At 31.1% G+C, this 19,645-nt stretch overlaps 1 protein-coding gene and 1 long non-coding RNA gene across 4 annotated transcripts in view; one reads left to right on the top strand and one right to left on the bottom strand.

Annotated features, from left to right (window-relative positions):
* LOC130973860 (1-aminocyclopropane-1-carboxylate oxidase homolog 12-like) overlaps positions 1–17,847 on the bottom strand; it is a 35,287-nt gene extending 17,440 nt beyond the window's left edge. For 2 of the 3 annotated variants that reach the window (XM_057898545.1, XM_057898547.1), the window contains exons 1-2: positions 17,211–17,846; positions 15,908–16,229 (exon numbers count right to left, since the gene is read on the bottom strand). In XM_057898545.1, coding sequence (XP_057754528.1) covers positions 15,908–16,229; positions 17,211–17,758 — 870 coding nt within the window. In that variant the 5' untranslated portion in view covers positions 17,759–17,846. Of the gene's footprint in view, positions 1–15,907; positions 16,230–17,210 lie in introns of all 3 variants that reach the window. The other variant, XM_057898546.1, reaches the window with a different exon arrangement.
* LOC130973862 (uncharacterized) lies at positions 6,844–12,804 on the top strand. The gene is made up of 3 exons (XR_009084309.1): positions 6,844–7,190; positions 9,698–11,023; positions 11,801–12,804. It is a non-coding gene; the product is annotated as an uncharacterized LOC130973862 (long non-coding RNA).
* Positions 17,848–19,645: the final 1,798 nt, after the last annotated feature.

Genomic DNA, 19,645 nt, shown 5'->3' with positions numbered 1-19,645 from the left:
TCTTGGAAGTTTATGAGCATCACTAATAGTTGCTTCATTCATTTTCTTATAGTTTATTACCATTCTTCGTTTTCCCCTTTTAATTTTATTGTTTTCAACGTAAAAAGCTGGAGCCGCATGAGGACTTTTACTTAATCTTATAATTCCTTTTTCCAAAAGATCTTTACATTCTAGTGAGAACTCTTCTCTATCTCTTGCAGAATAAGGAATTTTATTTGGAACATTTATCTCTTTTGTGGGATCTTTTAATTTAATGCTTACTAATTCGTTATTTGTATTTTTAATATCTAAAGGATTTTCAGCACAAATTTCATCCAAAAGTTCTTCTATCTTTATTTCAAGATTATTTTTTAGAATATTTATCTGAAAGTATAGATTTAAATAACATGTTTCTAATATAGAAAATATTTTAAATTTTAAGATCTTATCTATAGTAGTAGTTGGTATTTTTATACGTTTTGATTTTTGATTTATTGAAGAATCGTGTGGAGCTTTTAAAACTATATATGTTAATTCTTGAATGAATGGATGATATAGCTTTAAAAAGTTATTTCCTATGATAAAATCCATTCCAGAATCTAACATATATATAGATGGAACAATGAATCTATAATTTTGAATAAAAATTTCAACCATCTCTGCTTTTTGGTCAATTTTATGTATTGATTTGTCAGCTATTCTAACTCTTAATGGTTTCTTAATTTTTTTCAATCAAGTTTTATATTTGAACTAGCAAAGCATTGTGTTGCTCCAGAATCTATGAAAGCATTTATAAATTTTTCTGTTATTTTTATAGTAATAAATGTAGCATTATTACTCAGTCTCTGAGTCTGTTTCTGAGACATTCAAAAATATAGTCTAAGTTATCATCAGATTCTTCTAATGGTTCCATGAAACAAGACTTAGCAATTTCTATTTGTTTAGTAAGATCCTTTTTATCCTTCTTTTTTGGGCATTCATTTGCGTAGTGTCCTTCTTCTTGGCAATACCACATTTACAATTTTCTTTTTTATTCGGGCAATAGTTATTTCTTTGTCTTTTGTTTTTATTGTTATTTTCTTTCCTAAAATCTCTTTTTTCTCCCAGTTTGGATAGTATTTTCTTCTTCTAATTGATTTTTCTTTTTCTTTGAAAATTTTTATTAAGACCATATTTTGAGGTATCTCTTCATTATCCTGACAGCAAATTCTAATTATATTTGCAAATCTTTTTTGAGTTGCTTCTTGCATACAACGTTCTTTTATTTCCTCTTATTGCAGAGGTTGCTCCACCAAAATTATTTTCAATTGTTCCTCTATTTATTTCTCTTATAAATCTTCCCATTATAAATTCATTAGCAGGATATGGAAGTTTTGTTATACATACTGAGATAATGATTTTATCTTCTTCTTTTAATTTGTAATAATGTATTCTATATTCACATATATAAGATTCCACATTACATAAATCATATATCTGAATATTAGCTAAATGGTTTTTTGCTTCTTGATATTCTTTATTATAGACTTCTTGTCTATGATCTATAATATTTTCCAAAAAATTCTTTATATAGAATCATCATTATATATAATATCTTATCATAAGCTGTTGTTTTTGTTTCTAATTCTTCTATTATTTGGTTTTCTATTGATGTCATATCTCTTATAATTCCTTTAGTATGAAATCCTATGTAATCTAAATATCTCTTCCAGACAATTCACTAAGCTTTGGATTAGTAAAAGCTTCTAATAAAGGAATTCAACCAATTTTCGAAAATTTCTTTTTCATTCTTTTTACAGTCTAAATCAAGCATTCTTTCTCCTTCTATTTCCTGGATTTAGGAACGTATTTTGATGGTATTTTTGTATATTTTGAATCTTTATTTATAAACCCTTTTTTAAAACATAATTATCAAAACCTGTTTCCCATTTATATTGAGATTGGTTATCTTTAGATGTTCCAGCTTCATTTTTTACTTGTATTGGAATTGCTGGTTTTTCGTCACTTGAATAATCTAGGATGTGTTCTTCGTTTTCTATATTTTTGGAATTTACTAATTCTTCTTCTATTTGAAATCCTTGTTCCATAATATTATTTTCTTGAGCCATTTTTAATTGTTTAAAAAGCATTGTAACTTCTTCTAATTTTTCTTCAATATTCATAATTTTAGTGGTGGTTTTACTTTTAGATCTGTTATGTTGATTATTTTTGAAATTTTTTCTTCTTTGGGATTCTCTTTTTCTTTATTTCTTTGAAATTTTATGGATACTAATATTTCTTCAAGCATATCTACTATAGAATTTAATTGTGGGTTAAAAGTATGATAAAGATGTGGGGAATCATTTCCATGGTAACATTTCTTAGAAATTCCGTGTGAAAAATAAGTTTTTTCAGGTTTTTGAAGTCCTTCAATAAAACTTATAGTAAAATAAAGATTTTGAGAAAAATCATTTTGTATTGATTTTAAGAATTCGGTGTCATTACAGTTAACATTTGTTAAAATCATTAATTTTTGATCTATTAATTTTGATAACTTGATTATTTCTTCTCTTAAATCTTCTAATTTACTTTTTTCCATTAGGTGACGCTTTTCTTTGTGAAGAGTTACGGTTTAAAGTGTGGCTTTAGAAAGTGTGGTGTAAGCAAATCTTTAAATCTGTACCAATTTTGATCTGTATACTAAAATTCACCATCAAATATATCTATCTTTAATAATTATTCATAAAATTTAACTTTTATTTCGAGTTCATCTTTATCCCTCATAAAATTTCGGTCATCTTCTCTCTCTCTCACTCCTCCAAATTACTTTCTTAAAGTTTCATGAAACCATAAGAGAGAAAAAAGAAAGAAAAACCTTTATGGAAGTTTACTTTCAAGCTTGGTAAATGAAGGATTCAAAATTCAAATCAAAGTTCTAAACCGATTAAAGTCTTCTTCTCATCTTTTTTTTCATCCTCATATCAATTTTCTGAAAGTAAATTGAAGTATAACTCTCCTTTTTTCTTTTGAAATTCAGCCATATGGTCGTCATGAAGGAAACTTCATGTTCTTGATTTTTTGCTTAGGAAATCCTATCTAAAAGCCTCAAGGAACAAAGAACAATCAATTTCTAACTTGAAAGGTGAAGAAAATCTATTTCTCTTTGTTTGAAAAGGTTCGATTGGATGGAACATTAAAGGAGTAATCATACTTTGTTCTATTCCTTGTATGAATCATGCTCTAGGTGTTATAAGAAATTCAAAGCCACAAGTCTCAAACTCAAAGGGTAAGTAAAACTCTCCTTTTTTTCTCATGAGCAATTCGCTTTAAGAGTTTCTTTGTGTTAAAAATTATTTTTGATTAAAATATAGGTAAAATTTGGTGTTAAAAAGCTTCTAAAAAGTGATTAAAAGGTTTGGAATCAAAGTAAGGATTTAGTTAAAATAATTGTATGATTATGTATGTTTGATCTATAATTAATGATTTTATTTTTGGTGAATAAAATTGAGTATTTAAATGCTTAATTGGTGATGTTTGTATGTTGATTGCAAACTTAAAGCTTGATGTTTCTTAGAAGTACCATGGCTGAATTGGCTAGGTGCTTATAAGAAACCTTGTTCAAATCTTGTTTAAATTTTAATTTGTGAAGTAAATTTGAAAGTTTAATACATTGAAACAATGTTGCTGGAAAAGATTAAAAAAAAGCTTAAGGAAGATGTCAAGAAATAAAAGAGAAAAGAAAAAGGAATGCTGTAGTAAGAGTAGAAGAAGATTTAGTCCAAGAGAAAAAGGTGATAAGGTAAAATATTAATAAAAACAAAATGGTCTTTTAATAAAAGATTAAGGTTAAAATAGTGATTTGAGGACACAAGGATATATTATGGTCATTTAATAAAATATGTGAGGGTAAAAATATTCATTCAAGATTTTAGGGATAAAAAGGTAATTATGTAAAAGTATAATGGTAAAAGTGTAATTATAAAAAAGATAAGGGGCTAAGATATAAATAGATAAAAACTCTGGGACAAAATATAAATATGAAAAGTTAAGGAATAATTATGTACTTAAATAAAGTATAAGGGACATAAATATAATTATAATAAAAGCTTAGGACATAGTGATAAAATTAAGAGAAGATTATGGGCGTAATGGTAATTTTTAATAAAGAAGTATAGAAAATGTAATTTAAAGCCAAGAACTTAAAACTCATTTACATAATAGATTTAAGGTACAGATAGATTTTTGAGAAAAGAATAATTGATGATTAAAAGAGAAGAAGACAAATAATGAAAAAAGGTTAAAATGAGGAGTGATAACTGAAAATTGATAATTGGGAAATGAGGAATTAAACTGATAAAGAATAAATAGAAATTGAGAACAGAATAGTTAATAAATGAAAAAGAGAAAAGAGAAGTGAGAATTAATAAGTGGGAAATGATAAATGATAACTAAAAACTGAAAGCCAAGTGAATGACTCCAACCATAAGACTTAAGTAAGAGATAACTGAAAGTCAACTGAATGGCACTATTCATAAGACTTAAATAACTAAAAATAGAAAACTGAAAAAGATGAATGAAATGATTGAAAATGCTAAATGAATGACTAAATGTCTGGCAAAGTCAAGGGTTTTGTCCCGCTTACTCAGTGCTTGAATATAATAGTAAGGATGTTCACAAACTGAGAACTATTTTTCAAATGTAAGTATACTAGTGCAAAGAAAAGTTAACTGAATGTCTATGTCATAAGGCTTATTGCAATTCTAGAAGTCAACTGATATGGTTTCATCATAAAGGCTTGTACAACTGAACATCTAAAAAGTCATGTTTAGGACTAGCGCTCAGGTAATGTTGGGTTTTGGAAAGTCAACCGATGCATAAGTCATGGCCTATATAAGGCTAGACATGCATCATACTTGTCTGCAACATAATTTTTGTGATCTTGTATTATGCTTGAATTCTTGTTGTTGTGCTTTATGACTTGCTTGTATTTTGATTGTGTGGCTTATCTATGATTGTCTGTTAATGATTGACTACTATGAGATTAACCTTAAAGTTGAAGATGAAAGGCAAATCGTAAGGAATAACATAAAAAGAAAAATAAGGCTAAATCGATTATGGAGTAAAAATTAGTAAGATTATATAATCTAGGATAAAAAAGATTACGCGGTCAATTACTTCTACGCTAGATCGCTATCCTATGATAATGAAGGATTTATTACCCTCGTTAGTACCCTACTGGGAACCATAGGTTCTCACTCCCTTCCCTTCACTGTTCCTACAGGCAGAGCTGATAGCAACTCCCATTAAATAGTTGGTGCCGCTCTTTTTGCTACATCCTAGACTTAAAGTATATGTACATTTAAAAGATATCTGATGGTATGTGAAGTTATAGAGCCTAGAGTGTTTTTTCCTCTTCTTGTTAGAATTTTTCTTGAAAGATAAGACTTATCTAGGATGAGTTCCAAAATAGAAATTTTTTAGATGGGTTAGGACTCAGGATGTCATATATAAGTAGGAGTCTGTACTATATATATGTAATATACTAAAGGTGTCTAACTCTGGACTAATACTATTTACGTTTGTTTGACTAGTGCTACTTTATTCTTCCTTGCTGTTTGTATGAAGTTTACGTATCTATGTTGTGAATTAAGTTTATTTACGTTTTTTATTATGATTTATAACTTATTGTGTATGACTGATATCATTTGCAATGCATTTAAAACAAAGAAAAGCTTACCTCAAAAATGCATTTATGTTTCTAACGGCGAACCAGGCTCATATGTTATATTAATAAGGAGTTAGAGTTTTAGGAGAATAGGTTGGTAACACCTTATTTCTAGTGCGATTATGATGTGCTAGAAATTAGATCGTTACAAAAAGAAAAAAGATAGAAGAGATAAAAATCAAATGAGAAAGAGAAGGAGAAAGCGGTGGTAATAATAATGGCAACGATGATAATGTAAAAGAAAAAGAAAGAAAAAAAGGAGAAGAAGAAAAGCAAAAATAACAACAGTGCATAAAAATAAAAATGACTTGGTTAAAAATTGGTTAACAATTTATTAATTGTCTAGTTTTTCTAAAAATATATAGCAAATGTAATCTTGAAAACACTTAAATTTGTTAAACTAAATATAAACACAAGCCTAAATTAAACTAAATAAATTCCAAGATAACAAACGTGTAGAGACAGAAGAATTAAGATAGTTTGATAAATCTCATTATGTCTTCAACTCGACATCCACCATAAAAGATTAATTATTGATTTGTGAGGGTGCACATTTTAAAGATAAATAACTAAAAGGGTAAAGATTTTCAGATATATTTAATTAAAATCGAAACTATCCCATTAACATACACACAAGAGCCAGCAATCCTAACAATTTTGACTAACACATACCTAAAAAATCACATACATTCCCAACCCGCAAATCTAAGACATCCAAACCAATTATAGTTACTGTTATGCCCGTTAAATTGCACTTTATGTTATTATTCTGAATGAATTGCATATATAACAATTTAATACCACACTGATTATTCAATATCTATATCTGTAAATAAAAAGATAAAAGAATAGTATAGAAATAAATAGCTTCTAAACACAGTTTTGTGTATAAAAGTGACTATTAATTAATTCACCATTTTGAAAAAAAATTCAAAGCATATCATAATAAAAAATAGTCATTTTTAGTCATAAAAAATTTGAACACTAACAAAATTGACAACAAAAAAATTAAATATCCGTAAAAAATGAATATTATTTGACAAAAATATTCGATCATTAAATTTTAAATTAATCTCGTTAAAATTTTATAAAATTTTCAAATTAACATTTCTATCATCTTCTCCACCAAATCTTTTTAACCTAACGTCTTCAAAATCAGAATCAACCTTAATAACCCTCAGTCACTCACTTTCATTCTCTCTCTCTCACCTAACTCAACCCAATCCTCACCTCTCTCATTCTGCTTCACTCACCTAACTCAGCCTTTCATTTTGACATCTCTCATTCTCTATGACTAACTGAATCACTTCCCCCATCCTCCTTCAATTGCCACTCTCACCTGCTCAACCTTACTCACTGAATCATAGAAGCAAGCTCATCTTCCTTCACACTAGCATCGTTATCTCGTCATGATCACTGGCTTGTCTGCTACTCTGTGCTGCCAACAGCTTCTCGCCGAAGAAATTCCAGAGTTCATCTTATTATTAAATTTTAGGCTTTCATCTAGGTGAGTTGATCTTCTTCTTCTTGTATTGAAGTATTGATTATTGCTTTTGCTATTTCTGAATTGAAAAATTCTGCTATTCTAGCTTGGTTCCATACTTTGTTAGAAAGAATTAAATCTGAGACCTAAATTGGTATCCATGCCGAATTAGGGATAGATATAGGTGTGATTGCAGTATATGCTTTAACCCAAGAGTCAACCTGAATATTGACTGAAATTCTTCTGCCTACCATCTAGAGTAGTCCTTTTTCTAGCACCTTCCTACCCTCCAAAATATTTTTCCAACCCCAAGAAGGATTATTACCAGCTTCTAATCGTAGGAAATTAGTAAACCTAAAATACTTGCTCCTATACACCTTATAGATTAGGGAGTTTGTTTGGATTATAAGCTTCCAACCTTGTTTTGCAAACATTGCAATGTTGAAAGCTTTTAAATCTTTAAAGTTTAAACCTCCTTGTATTTTCGATGCACAACTAATCTTCCAACTTACACATTGCATCTTTGTTTCTGTTCCTTTTTTGCCCTACCAAAATTAGAGAATAGGTAGTTTGTCTAAGAAAATCTCTAACAACTTGAAGCAATTTTGTATGTAAATTGGAACCACCGTAGCCACTACCTTAATCAAAATTTTCCTACCGTTTGGGGATAGTAATGCTCTTTTCCAATGTTGACGCTTTAGAGTTATTTTATCTTTGATGTAATTAAATGTGGCCTTTTTTATCTCAAAACTAGCGAAGATAAATCCAAGTACTTGTTTTTATTTCCAACGTGAGGAACCATTAGAATGTTGGCTAAGTTTCTCGGGTTTGTAGTGAGGTGTTATTGCTGAAAAACATTGACGACTTATCTAAATTAACCATTTTCCCACTTAATTCTTCATATACTTGTATGGTATGCATTAGGCCCTGACAGTCCTCTTAACTAGCTCTACTAAATAGAATTGAGTCATCTGCAAAAAATAGGTGGTTGATCTTTAGACATCTGTGATTACGTCTTAAGCTAGTAAACTCCTATCTTTGTTCTCCTCTGTTGAGCAATTGGGAGAGCCCTTCTGCACAAAATAGGAAAAGGCAGGGGAAGAGAGGGTCGCCTTGCCGCAGCTCTCTACATGGTTTGAAAAAACCATGAGGTTGACTGTCCACACTAACAGAATAAGAAACTGTCATCACACATTCTTTGATCCAGTCCATCCATTTGTTACGAAAACCCAATTTTTTCATCATAACCTAGACAAAAGGCCACTCAACTTTGTTATACACCTTGCTCATGTCAAGCTTCAGGGCTAGATCATACTGACCACATCTTTTGTTCTTTAGAAAATGCATGAATTCATGAACAATTAGAATATTATCACTAATGAGTCTTCCTTTAACTGCTACTAAGACTTATTGGTTGATTTTCTTCATTGAACTGGCATTAGCAACTTTTGGAATTAAGCAAATATTTGTGTGATTAAATGTTTTAAAGTTTTTACCTTCCAGGAAAAAAACTTCTTAATGTTTTAACCTCATCCTCTTTGATCGTTTCCCAAAAGAATTGAAAGATTTGTCAGTAAATCCATCATCCCCAGGTGCTGAAAATGGATTGATGGAGAAAACTGTAGACTTGATCTCCTTCTTTGTCGTTGATCGAATTAACAGCCTATTAGTGGTATCATCAATTTTTCATGGTTACTTCTTGGATTTCCTCTTTAGGATCCCTCGAATTGGTTGATGAGAATTGTTCTTCAAAATACTGTCGAGCAATCGAGGCTATCCCTTCCGATCAGTTGCTGAATTGCCATATCCATCCTACAAAATGTATACTTTATTTTTTTTATTCCAATTTTTAAACTTGGAATGAAAGAACTTAGTGTTTCTATCCTCTCACTCCAATCACTGCAATCTTGATTTTTCCCTCCAATACATTTTCTCCTCCATCAAAGCCTTCTCTAATTCTACTTTCACCACCCGAACCTATATAGGATTGGCCCTGTCTCCCTTCCCTACATCAATTAGCCGCTATGTAATGCACAAATTTTGGTTTGGGAACTAGTTTGTGTCGATAATTTTCAATTTTTCAGACAGTTTATACATTGATAAGCCATCAATATCTATCTTCCAAGCTTCCTTAACGAATGAAATCACTTCGTCCTTCTCACAACATCTTTCCTGGAATCGAAAGCGTCTTTTATACTTCCTCTCCTACTTGTCAGCACTTAATAATAGTGGTCTATGGTTTGATCCAAGGTCTTCTAAGTGTGTTACAAAGGCATTCGGCCAAGCTATCTTCCACCCATTCGTCACTAGCACCCTGTCAAATCATTCCCAGATAAGGTTGCTACCAAATTGATGGTTATTCCATGTAAATTGCTCCCCTTCATACCTTAAATTAGCAAGTGATGCGTGAGCATTTTATCTATATTTTCTATTTATTTTATATACAAATTAAGTGAGCTTCAATCTTATTTTAGTGTTTGGAATCTCTTTGGATGCTACTTTGAGTTGCTTTGGTGTTTTAATTATCTCAGGTGAAGTTCAGATCAGTTTGGCAGAGTTTGTGTGCCAGAAAAGAGAAGAATTGGAAGCTGCCAAGCTGGCGCTAAACGCGGACCTGGGTGTTTAGTGCCAGCAGCTCAGAAGCGCGAGAGAGCTCTCTCTCCACAAGGGAGCTAAACGCTAAACCTGATGTTTAGCGCCAGCAAGCCAGAATGAATAGAAACGTTTCTGCCACCTAGGGTGCTAAACACCGAATCTGGCATTTAGCACCAACAATGCGGATCACACTTCATCAAAAGAGTATCTTTAGTTAGATTTAACTTTTAATTATTCTATTTTATTTTATTTTATTTTAGTTATTTTTAATTATAAATAAAATCTTTTAGGTTTAGAATTTATTATTTTATTTTAGTTTCAAATCAAATTAGGTTAGATATAAAAGGGAAAAGATTCAGGCCTTTGGGGGATCTTTTCTCTTCCGCACTTTCACATTTTTTGAACCCTAATTTTCTCTCGAAGTCATGAGCCGTTAAACCTCTTTGGTTAAGATTAGAAGCTCTATTTATTTCTATGTATTAAGACTATTATTTTTCTATTTTAATTAATGTATTGATTCAGTTTTAAGGATTATTATCGTTCTTCATCTTATGAATCTAGATATATCAGAAGAATAACCTTTATTCTATATGCATTCTTGTGATTTTCGGAAGAGTTATCTCAGTTGAATACCAGCTTGAGAGTAAATTCCTCCTAAATTGCTAATTACTTGAACTTAATAGGATATGTGACATATAATCCTTTTATATTTGGGTAATTAGGGTTCTGTAGCCAATAAACTAGAATTGAACATAACCCTCTAATCTATATTAAGTGACATATTAAGTGACTAAGACACTGGCGGTTGATTAGGTTAGAAGAGACTAAATCACTAGGAATTAGGGTTTCGCCAATTACAGTTTGCCATGAAATGAATTTGCATGATTAAAATAGTTGGTAAGAAAACTTAATCCGGACAAATAAATAACTCCAAAATTTTAATTGTTTTCTCCCATATATTTAACAGCAATTTATTGTTTGCTTTCTGATTCTCTGATTTTACTGTTTAATGCAATTGAACTCTGTAAACATAATTTTCTATTTGCCTGACTGAGTAATTCATTCGACTATCGTTGCTCAGTCCATCAATCCTCGTAGGATCGATCCTCATTCACTTGATGTATTACTTGGTACGACCCGGTGCACTTACTAGTTCAGTTGTGGTATTCTAATTGCGCACCAGCAAGTTCTTCTGAGTTAATGAAGTCATTAAAGTCTTGAATTGACTTCGCTGAGTTATCTTTGCCTCCTTCCTTCTCATGGTGAGCCCGTATTACATTAAAGTCTCCCATAACAATCAGATTATTATTGCTCCTTTCAATTATCTGCAATATGGTAGCAAATTGATCCCTTCTTCTATTCTCATTCGTAGCCAGATACACCCCAACAACCTCCCATTACTTGTTTGTTTGCAAGTGGACATTTTGAAGTGAATGAAAAAGCATTTTTTATTAAAAAACTAAACATCTGTCCCATCCTTCCACACACAATTGCCAAACCACATAGTTTCCCTCTTAGGTCCACTCACTCCACTGCCAAGGCAATGTTCTTAGTTTCACATAGGAATATTACTTCAGGGGAATGAGACTTAGCAATTCCTTATGTATATATACATGTGTTATTTATAAATTTTTAATGTAAATTTTATATTCTGACATATATTCTATATATGTGGTTAATTTAGTGTATACGTTAAAATTAAGACTACACATAAAAAAGTTCAAGAAAGCAAGATTTAAGAACTTACCTAACTAACTGCACAAACAGATTTTTTGTTTTTATTGGTTTTTCTATTTTCTAACTAGTTACTATGCTAGAGATGTAGTAAGATGTATGTGTCATGTGTGTATATAAGATGGATCATTTAGATGAATGGATGTATGAGGATTCTAGCTATTTATTTTGAACACAAAACAATTCTCTTTTCTGAATTTCTCTACTTTCTTTTCTTATAAGCACAAGCAATTACTTCTGATTTCTATTATGGTATCTAGAGCTTAGAAATTTTTTTTCTTTTCTCTATACCATGGATTCTGTAGGTGAAATCTCATCCATCAACATTGATCCTCCAAGCAACAATGCTGGAAATTCTTTTCAACAACCATTTATCATCAATCAACGATCTTTCACACTTATTTCTGATAAATCGGGTGAAAACAATCACAAAATTTGGCTGCAGCAAGATCTAGCTGCTATTAGAGGCCAAGATCTAGAAGAACACCTGTATGCAGATCGAGTTCCATCCCAAAAATCAACAACAACACAAGGTTCCTCCACAAACACAACAACTTACAAGTAATGGTGTCAAGATTATCAAAATTTAAAATTCACCTGATTTTAAAGGATATAGATGCCTCTCTTCTAGTGAAAAAAATGTACATTTCAAGAAGTGTTCATTTTGATGAAACTCAATTTTCATATTCTGAATTATTCACTCTATTGATAGAATTATAACTAATGACACTGATAATCATGATTTTGCATCCTCTTTCACCAAACACTCTTTACTGCATACAGATCATCATCGTATTACTACTGATACTACTTCTAAATCAAACACTAGTCACATTAATTCTCAAATTGATTGTCTTGATATTACTGAGAATGACATTAATAATGAATTACATAATTCTAATTTACCCCCTAAATTCCTCCCAAATTCCAATTTCAAGCATAGAAATACAACACTCTGCCTTGGATACTGATGCCATTGAACTAAATTTACCTCATATTCAACGTTGTGCACTTAATGCTAATAGACACTATGGTTACTAGGTCTAAGGCTAACAACAACAATCCCAAAGTCTTAAATTCTATCATTACTTCCCCTGATTACACACAACAACCACCAAAATCTACTAAAATAGCACTTACTATACCTCATTGGCATAAAGTCATGATGATGGAAGAATATCAAATCCCTGTGAAAGCTAAGACATGGATTGTAGTTCCACCACCACATCATGCTAAACCCACAGGCAGTAAATGAATTTTTACCATTAAGAAGCATCTAGATGAAACTATACAAAAGTACAAAGCTAGACTTATTGCTCAAGGCTTTCATTAAGAGGAAGGCTTTGATTTTGAGCAAGTCTTTAGTCCTGTAATTTGGTCATCTACAATTCGATTAGTTTTAAGCATAGCTTTATCAAAAAATTGGATTTTGAGGTAGTTTAATTTTAATAATGCATTTCTAAATGGGGATTCAAATCAAATCTTATATATGTATCAACCAGTTGGTTTTGAACAAATTCTATCTAACTATGTTTGCAAGTTGCATAAATCCATTTATGGATTGAAACAGGCCCCTAGACAATGGTTTACTAAACTAAGTACTACTCTTTACTCCTTTAGTCTTCATAACACTAAATCTGACACACCTTTATTTGTTAAACAAATTCTAGTTCAGTTATCTATCTTTTGTGCTATGTAGATAACATAATCATTATAGAGAACAATGCTACTAAAGTTCAATCCTTAATCAATTCATTGGATAAAGTGTTTTCTTTGAAAAATTTAGGAAATTTAAAATTTTTTTGGGCATTGAGGTTCAAAGAACTAACTTAGGACAATTATATCTCTCATAAACAAAGTATATCACTGATGAGTTGTTAACCAAATTGGGAATGGCATGATCCAATTCAATGCCTACTCCAATGATCTCTTCCCTTCAACTCCTCTCAACAGGTTTAGATACCTTTGAAGATCCTAATTCTTCAGAATAGTGATTGGATCTTTGCAATACTTAACCATCACAAGACCAAATGTGGCATATGCAGTGAACAAGATTAGTCAATTCATGCATTCACTCTTCTTGTTCACTAGAAAGCTGAAAACGAGTTCTAAGATACCTTCAATGAACTAAAAAGCATAGACTTATGATACATAGATGCCAGAATTATAGACTATATAGTTTTTCAGATTCAAATTCGGCAACTGATCTTGAAGATTGCAAGTCTGTTTCTGGTTTTTGTGTGTTTTCAGGTACTAGTCTAATTTCTTGGACATACAGAAAACAACACACAATTAGCAGATCATCTATAGAGGTAGAATTTCAAAGTCTTGCATCATGTGAAGCTGAGTTGGAGTGGCTCAAAAACTTGCTCCTAGAATTATAAATTCTTCTCAAGACAACACCTACAATATTCTGTGATAACATGAGCCAATTCTTCTAACGGCAAAGCCCTACTCGAGTTTGAAGAGTGTATTAAAACTACACATAGAAAAGTTCAAGAAAACAAATTTCAAGAACTTACCTAACTAACTGCATATATAAATTTTTGTTATTACTGGTTGTTCTGATTTCTAACTAGCTGCTATGCTAGAGCTGCAATAAGATGCATGTATGTGTCATGTATATAAGGTGGACCATTTAGATAAATGGGTGTACGGGGATTCTAGCTATTCATTTTGAATACAGCATATAATTTTCTTATCTGAATTTCTCTTCTTTCTTTCTTACTGCACAAGCAATTACTTCTGATTTCTGTTAGCTAATATATACATAATTGATTCTTATTGCATTTAATAATTATATTTTAAATAATTTAACTAAAACTATGAATAAACCGGTGCAAAGCAGGGGCTAAACTCTAGTTGTTTTCTAATGCTTAGTAGCATGAGTAGTTGAGATTTTTGTGTGACTCTGTTTGTGGTGTTTTCTCATTCACTCTATTTGCATCCTTAACACCAGACAATCATGACCCAAAAAAAAAAAAAACATGAAACAAAAGGATAAAATAATGAAAATTATTGGGTCTACGCATATAAAAATAAATAAAGATTAAACGAAATAAAACTTTTCGTACTTCTATTATCCAAGAAATATTTTATTGAGAAACTCAGCAAAGAAAAAAGACAAAGAAGCTTAGTAAGGATATAACAGATTGCCTGTCATTATATTTCGTGGTAGTTGTCTCAAAGAAAAAATCTCCATTGATTAATATTTGCCGTGACAGTCCTTAATACATTTTCTTTTTCAGTTGTTCCTATCGATCCTTTTATACAAAAATTTTTAATAATTTAATTTTTGTTCCCAATTATACGGATAGTCTAATATACTTGAGCTATTATTTGTCCGTTTCTTTTCTTTTTTTTTTTGAATGATGAAATCATTACCAATAAATTTTAAAATTATGTGGAAACTTTCTTCCAGAAAAATTTTATCAGGACCACATGAGATCAGATGTGTGATAGCTATATTCTAATTAGTGCTAGACTGTGTGCATGAAAATAAATACCTATTTAAAATGGAATTAATAACTAGTTACTTGGTAGTGCATTAACATCAAGAAAAAAAGATTGAATAGTGAGTCTTCAAACTAGACCACTAGTGGAAGTCATAGAATGAAAAATTGGCATTATGTATGTGAATAATGTAGAGCATCTATGCATAGTGGCACCTCATATATGCAACTTTCAAATCAGTAATGGTAGGAACGAAGAGTTCTTTTTCGTGTGTTCCTGTTTTTACTGTAAACTTATTATTTTATTATTATTATTATAAAATAAAGTGGCCACTATATGGAATCAAAATATATGTCAGATATATATAGCACTAAAATATTAAGTAAAGTATTTTATTAAAATTGGCTCAAGCCCGAAAAATAGGCAACCAAAATACACATCTTAAGGAATTAAATATTTTTATATATGTTTATTGTGTATTATTCATCACCTTACTAACTTGAAGATGAAATATTGTTTTCAACAAAGTAAAAATTAAAATCATCTTATGACGTGTGAAAGAATAAATTAGAATTAACAAAATAAAATAAAATAAAACAAAATAAAATAAAATAAAATAAAAATATTGTTTATGGATAATATATCATTCATGTATTTATATCTAATATTTTAAATTTTTAAAATAAATAATTTTATAATATAATATCATAATTTTATCACCAAAATATTTAAAATTTAATTCTTATTATTTATTTCACATGTAAGAAATTTTAATAATAATAACTTAAACTTGTTGAATAAATAATTTCATGACCCCATTCTGCCACTCTCTCTTTCTTTCCCAAGCCTTTTGAAAAATTGATATAATTAAAAGCTTAATAAAACCATTAAAATGCAGATATTTTTGTTAACTTACGAAAAAAAAATGCAATGATAACTTCAATTCTTCGAGCATTTACCTGTAGAAGATCTCCTATGTTTACTATTATAGCTCCATGCACAGGAAGAACATTGACCCATTGATTCTGGTGAAGAAATTGAAGCCCACCATGTTGGTCTTGCAGAATTAATGTCATGAAGGTGCTATCAGTGTGCTTGGTGGCTCCCATTGTTAATTCAGGTTCAGGGCATGGTGGATAGTAGTGACCCAAAATGTAGAGTCCTTCGGCACAATCTAACTCCTTCAGGTAAGAAGGATTAAGGCCAAGGGCCTCTGATAATAACTCAAAGATGGTGAAACCCAATTCCATTATCTTCCTTGAGAATTCAATCACAATATCTCTGTGATAAGTACGTAATAAACTCATCATCATGGGTTGAAGTAATTCAATCGGACAAGATCATAACAGCAACCGAAATTCACTTGCAATAGTAATTTCCCATCATTTAATGTACAACAGCCTAAGTTATTACAGCTGAGAATTTGCACGTGCACTTGCAAGATGGAAACATTTGGTAACTAAAATAAATTAGTTAAAATTAATCAGAATTTATCTTATTTAATCTTCATTAATTGTTTATAAATAAAGTAAGTTCTTATTTTTTTTCTAGACTGCTTGCAAAAATAAAATAGTATTAATGAAACATAATTTAGGATTTTTAAATATTTTAATTATCAAAATAATTATTTTAATTATCAAAATAAATGTGGTGTAAATAGGTAAATACATTATAAATTATTTATTTTAGTAATTAAAATAATTAAATTATTTATTTAAAAAAATTCATAATTTAACCTTTATAATTTTATGTATATAATATTTATTTATATATTTATTATATTTAAAATTATATAATTATTATAACTAATTCTAATGTCTCCCAAACATGATTGCAAAAGTATCTAAATATTGTTTTACCTTCTTTATAACACAGACCACATAATATAAAAAACGGTATTACCCATTATAAGTTAAATTGTTCAATATATAATCAAATTATCTAGTCTTGATCAATGATATATGACCAATAAAATTTATTATTTTTTATCAACTTTCTAAGAATATTTAATACTAAATTTTAAATCTTAAATTTTAAATTTTAAATTTTTATAGTAAAAAAAAAATGTTGAGCCAAAATGTTATGCCAAAATTGATAAAGAGTGAAGGTCTCTTAAGATTTTTGTTTTAGATATATGTATTTAGTACTATAATAGACAACTATCTTGAAGACAAGGGATGGAGTAACTAAATAACTTAACTTCTAATAGCTAATGAGCACTTGAGCTTAAATTGGAATCAAGCTGATAATGTTTTCTATTACCTGCATATTTCTGGTATTTCTTCTGGTTTGGGTGGATGAGGAGCAACCAACATAGTAAGAGTATCTCTCCAATTAGCAGCCTGGTTAGTATTAGCTCTAACACTGGAATGATACAAAACTTTCTTCTTTACAAGATCCCTGCAATAAAACTCTTTCCTTACCTTAGCATCTTGTTCATGGAACAGCCTAATCCCATCGATCATACCGTCCAAGATGCTGACTGGAATTTCATGATTAATCACCTGAAAAATTCCCCACTCATGGCATGCCCTGCGAATATTTTCAATTACTTTGGCGCGGAAAGTTGTGCTGCTCTTTATGTCTCTGATGTCGACGATGGGAACATTGGAATCATAGGCAGTTGCTTGAGTTTCGTTGGCGTCCAACTTGCCGGAGTGGAACATGCGTGGGATTTTGGTCACACCGGATTCTATAAGGCCTCTAACGCCGACTTTGGAATCTTCGAATGCTTTCCCTTCGGCTTTTCTGTCATAAGTGGAATCACTTGTAACTGCTTCCTCTAACTGCTTTGTGTTTTCTCCTGCCATGTTGAGAGCGGAGTTACAAAAATTGAAACAAGGTCCTGCTATGAAAAAAAGTCGGTGTGGAATTGAGAAAAACTAACCGAAGACTCGAAAGGAATTATATAGGCGAGAAAAGAGAAAATAATCACAAAGCAACCAATTATGAAGTACATGGATATAGAATAATAAATTATTAAAAATTATTCTTGTTTTGTATATTTAGTAAATTGATGGTGGTTTGATATCTAATAGTATGAGAGCGAAACCTACTCCTCTTTTGCAGATATCAGTTTTCTATAAGTGTATCAAAGTATCTTGAATTAGATGAGTATTGAAATAAACAATAAATTAAAATTTGTAAAGGAATAAAAGAGATGTAAAATAAAGAATTCGAAAGGTAAATTGACTGGAATTGAAAAGGGTTGCATTGAAATTTAAAGAAAGCAATAAAATGCCTTCGACTGTGTCAAAGGATTTTGGACATGAAAATTAAAGGTACTGAAATGTAAATTGAATTCGAAAATTAAACATTGCCTGAAACATAAACTTGTTTGAAAGATAAAGTTTTTGCAGAAAATGTAAATGGAAAGTAAAGACATGTGGAAGGAACCCTACAGAAAATTGACTCGAAGCAGAAAGTCCCTGGGATGTGAGTGTGCGTGAGTAATTTTTGAAGCAAAGTTCCAACCTTTATTTTTTAAAACTTTATAATATTTATAACCCATGTCTGTAACCGATCCTTAATTACACGACATTGCCTTGTATGCGGATTCTTAGGTAATCGTTCACGCTCTTCTACCCATAGACGTTACCCATAAATTCCTCACTTGAAGAATGCCTTCAACTTCTCTATTAATCGTAACCGCTTGATTCTTTATTCGAGCAACTATTCGATTTCTCATCCAAATGTTTGCTCGACCGTGCTTGCTCAATTTAATATAAGGTGTCTAATATCGAGTCCGTGTTGAGTAACTCCCAATTAACGCCTGCACGTGCACCTTTTCGATCTCTGCTTTCATCCTAATAATCTCTTTAATATTTCGAATTAGCTTTTCCCAGTTGAAAATATTTTTCGACTAACAAATTGCCCGCTTGGATTAATGTGTTTGTCTTTGAAACCGTTTCTTGGAAGATGAAACACTTAATCCAAATTCAAAACTTCAATCTCATGAATCAGTAATAATTACCATTTAACTTCCTAATTAATACTGACCCTCCCACGATTCGCACTTTCTTTCTCCACCACTTTGCCTTCTTCGCAAAGTTACCTCTTTTTCCTTTGAGCTCTATCTGCGATAACAACTACAGTGAAAATCCCTTTTAAATTCGACACTTCCATCTTTGTTAAACTTTCTCGAACCTTATTCTCTCGATTTCTCTTGCATCTATTTTTCCTACACAACCTCTATTCTCCAATCTTCGTTCCTCTTTACCCTTCAATGGCTGCCTCTTCATCTCATGCCGCTATCCAAGACAAAGGCAAAGGCCCCATGGTGGAACCACCGGCTCCTCCACCTCTTCATGTGTTGAATCAAGTCAATGATGATGTCATTGACGACCCACAACTTCCAACCAATAATTCCAGAATCCTAATTCCTTTCATAGTAGGTGGAGACGTCCATTGTTTCATTGGACCTATCAAAAACCTGGAAAGGGCAAACAAGAAACTCACTTTCTTCCCCAGTTTTCAGGGGAAGGATTTGTTAATCAACCAAAACTTCGATATCTCTTTCTTCATCAGCCAAAAACCCTTCAGGAATAACCCAAAGATTAACCCTCAAGGGACTGACTTCACAGCTTGGTATGAATGCCTTGCTCCCACAAAAAGCACTACTTGGGGGCTTTTGGGATCCAGGACCTTCTGAGACTCTCCCACTTCTCACCTTCAACTCTCTCTTGGATGATTGGAGC

The sequence above is a fragment of the Arachis stenosperma genome, chromosome 4 (genome assembly GCF_014773155.1).
Source record: "Arachis stenosperma cultivar V10309 chromosome 4, arast.V10309.gnm1.PFL2, whole genome shotgun sequence".
NCBI classification, from domain to species: domain Eukaryota; kingdom Viridiplantae; phylum Streptophyta; class Magnoliopsida; order Fabales; family Fabaceae; genus Arachis; species Arachis stenosperma.
This window is presented reverse-complemented; position numbering and strand designations above follow the sequence as displayed.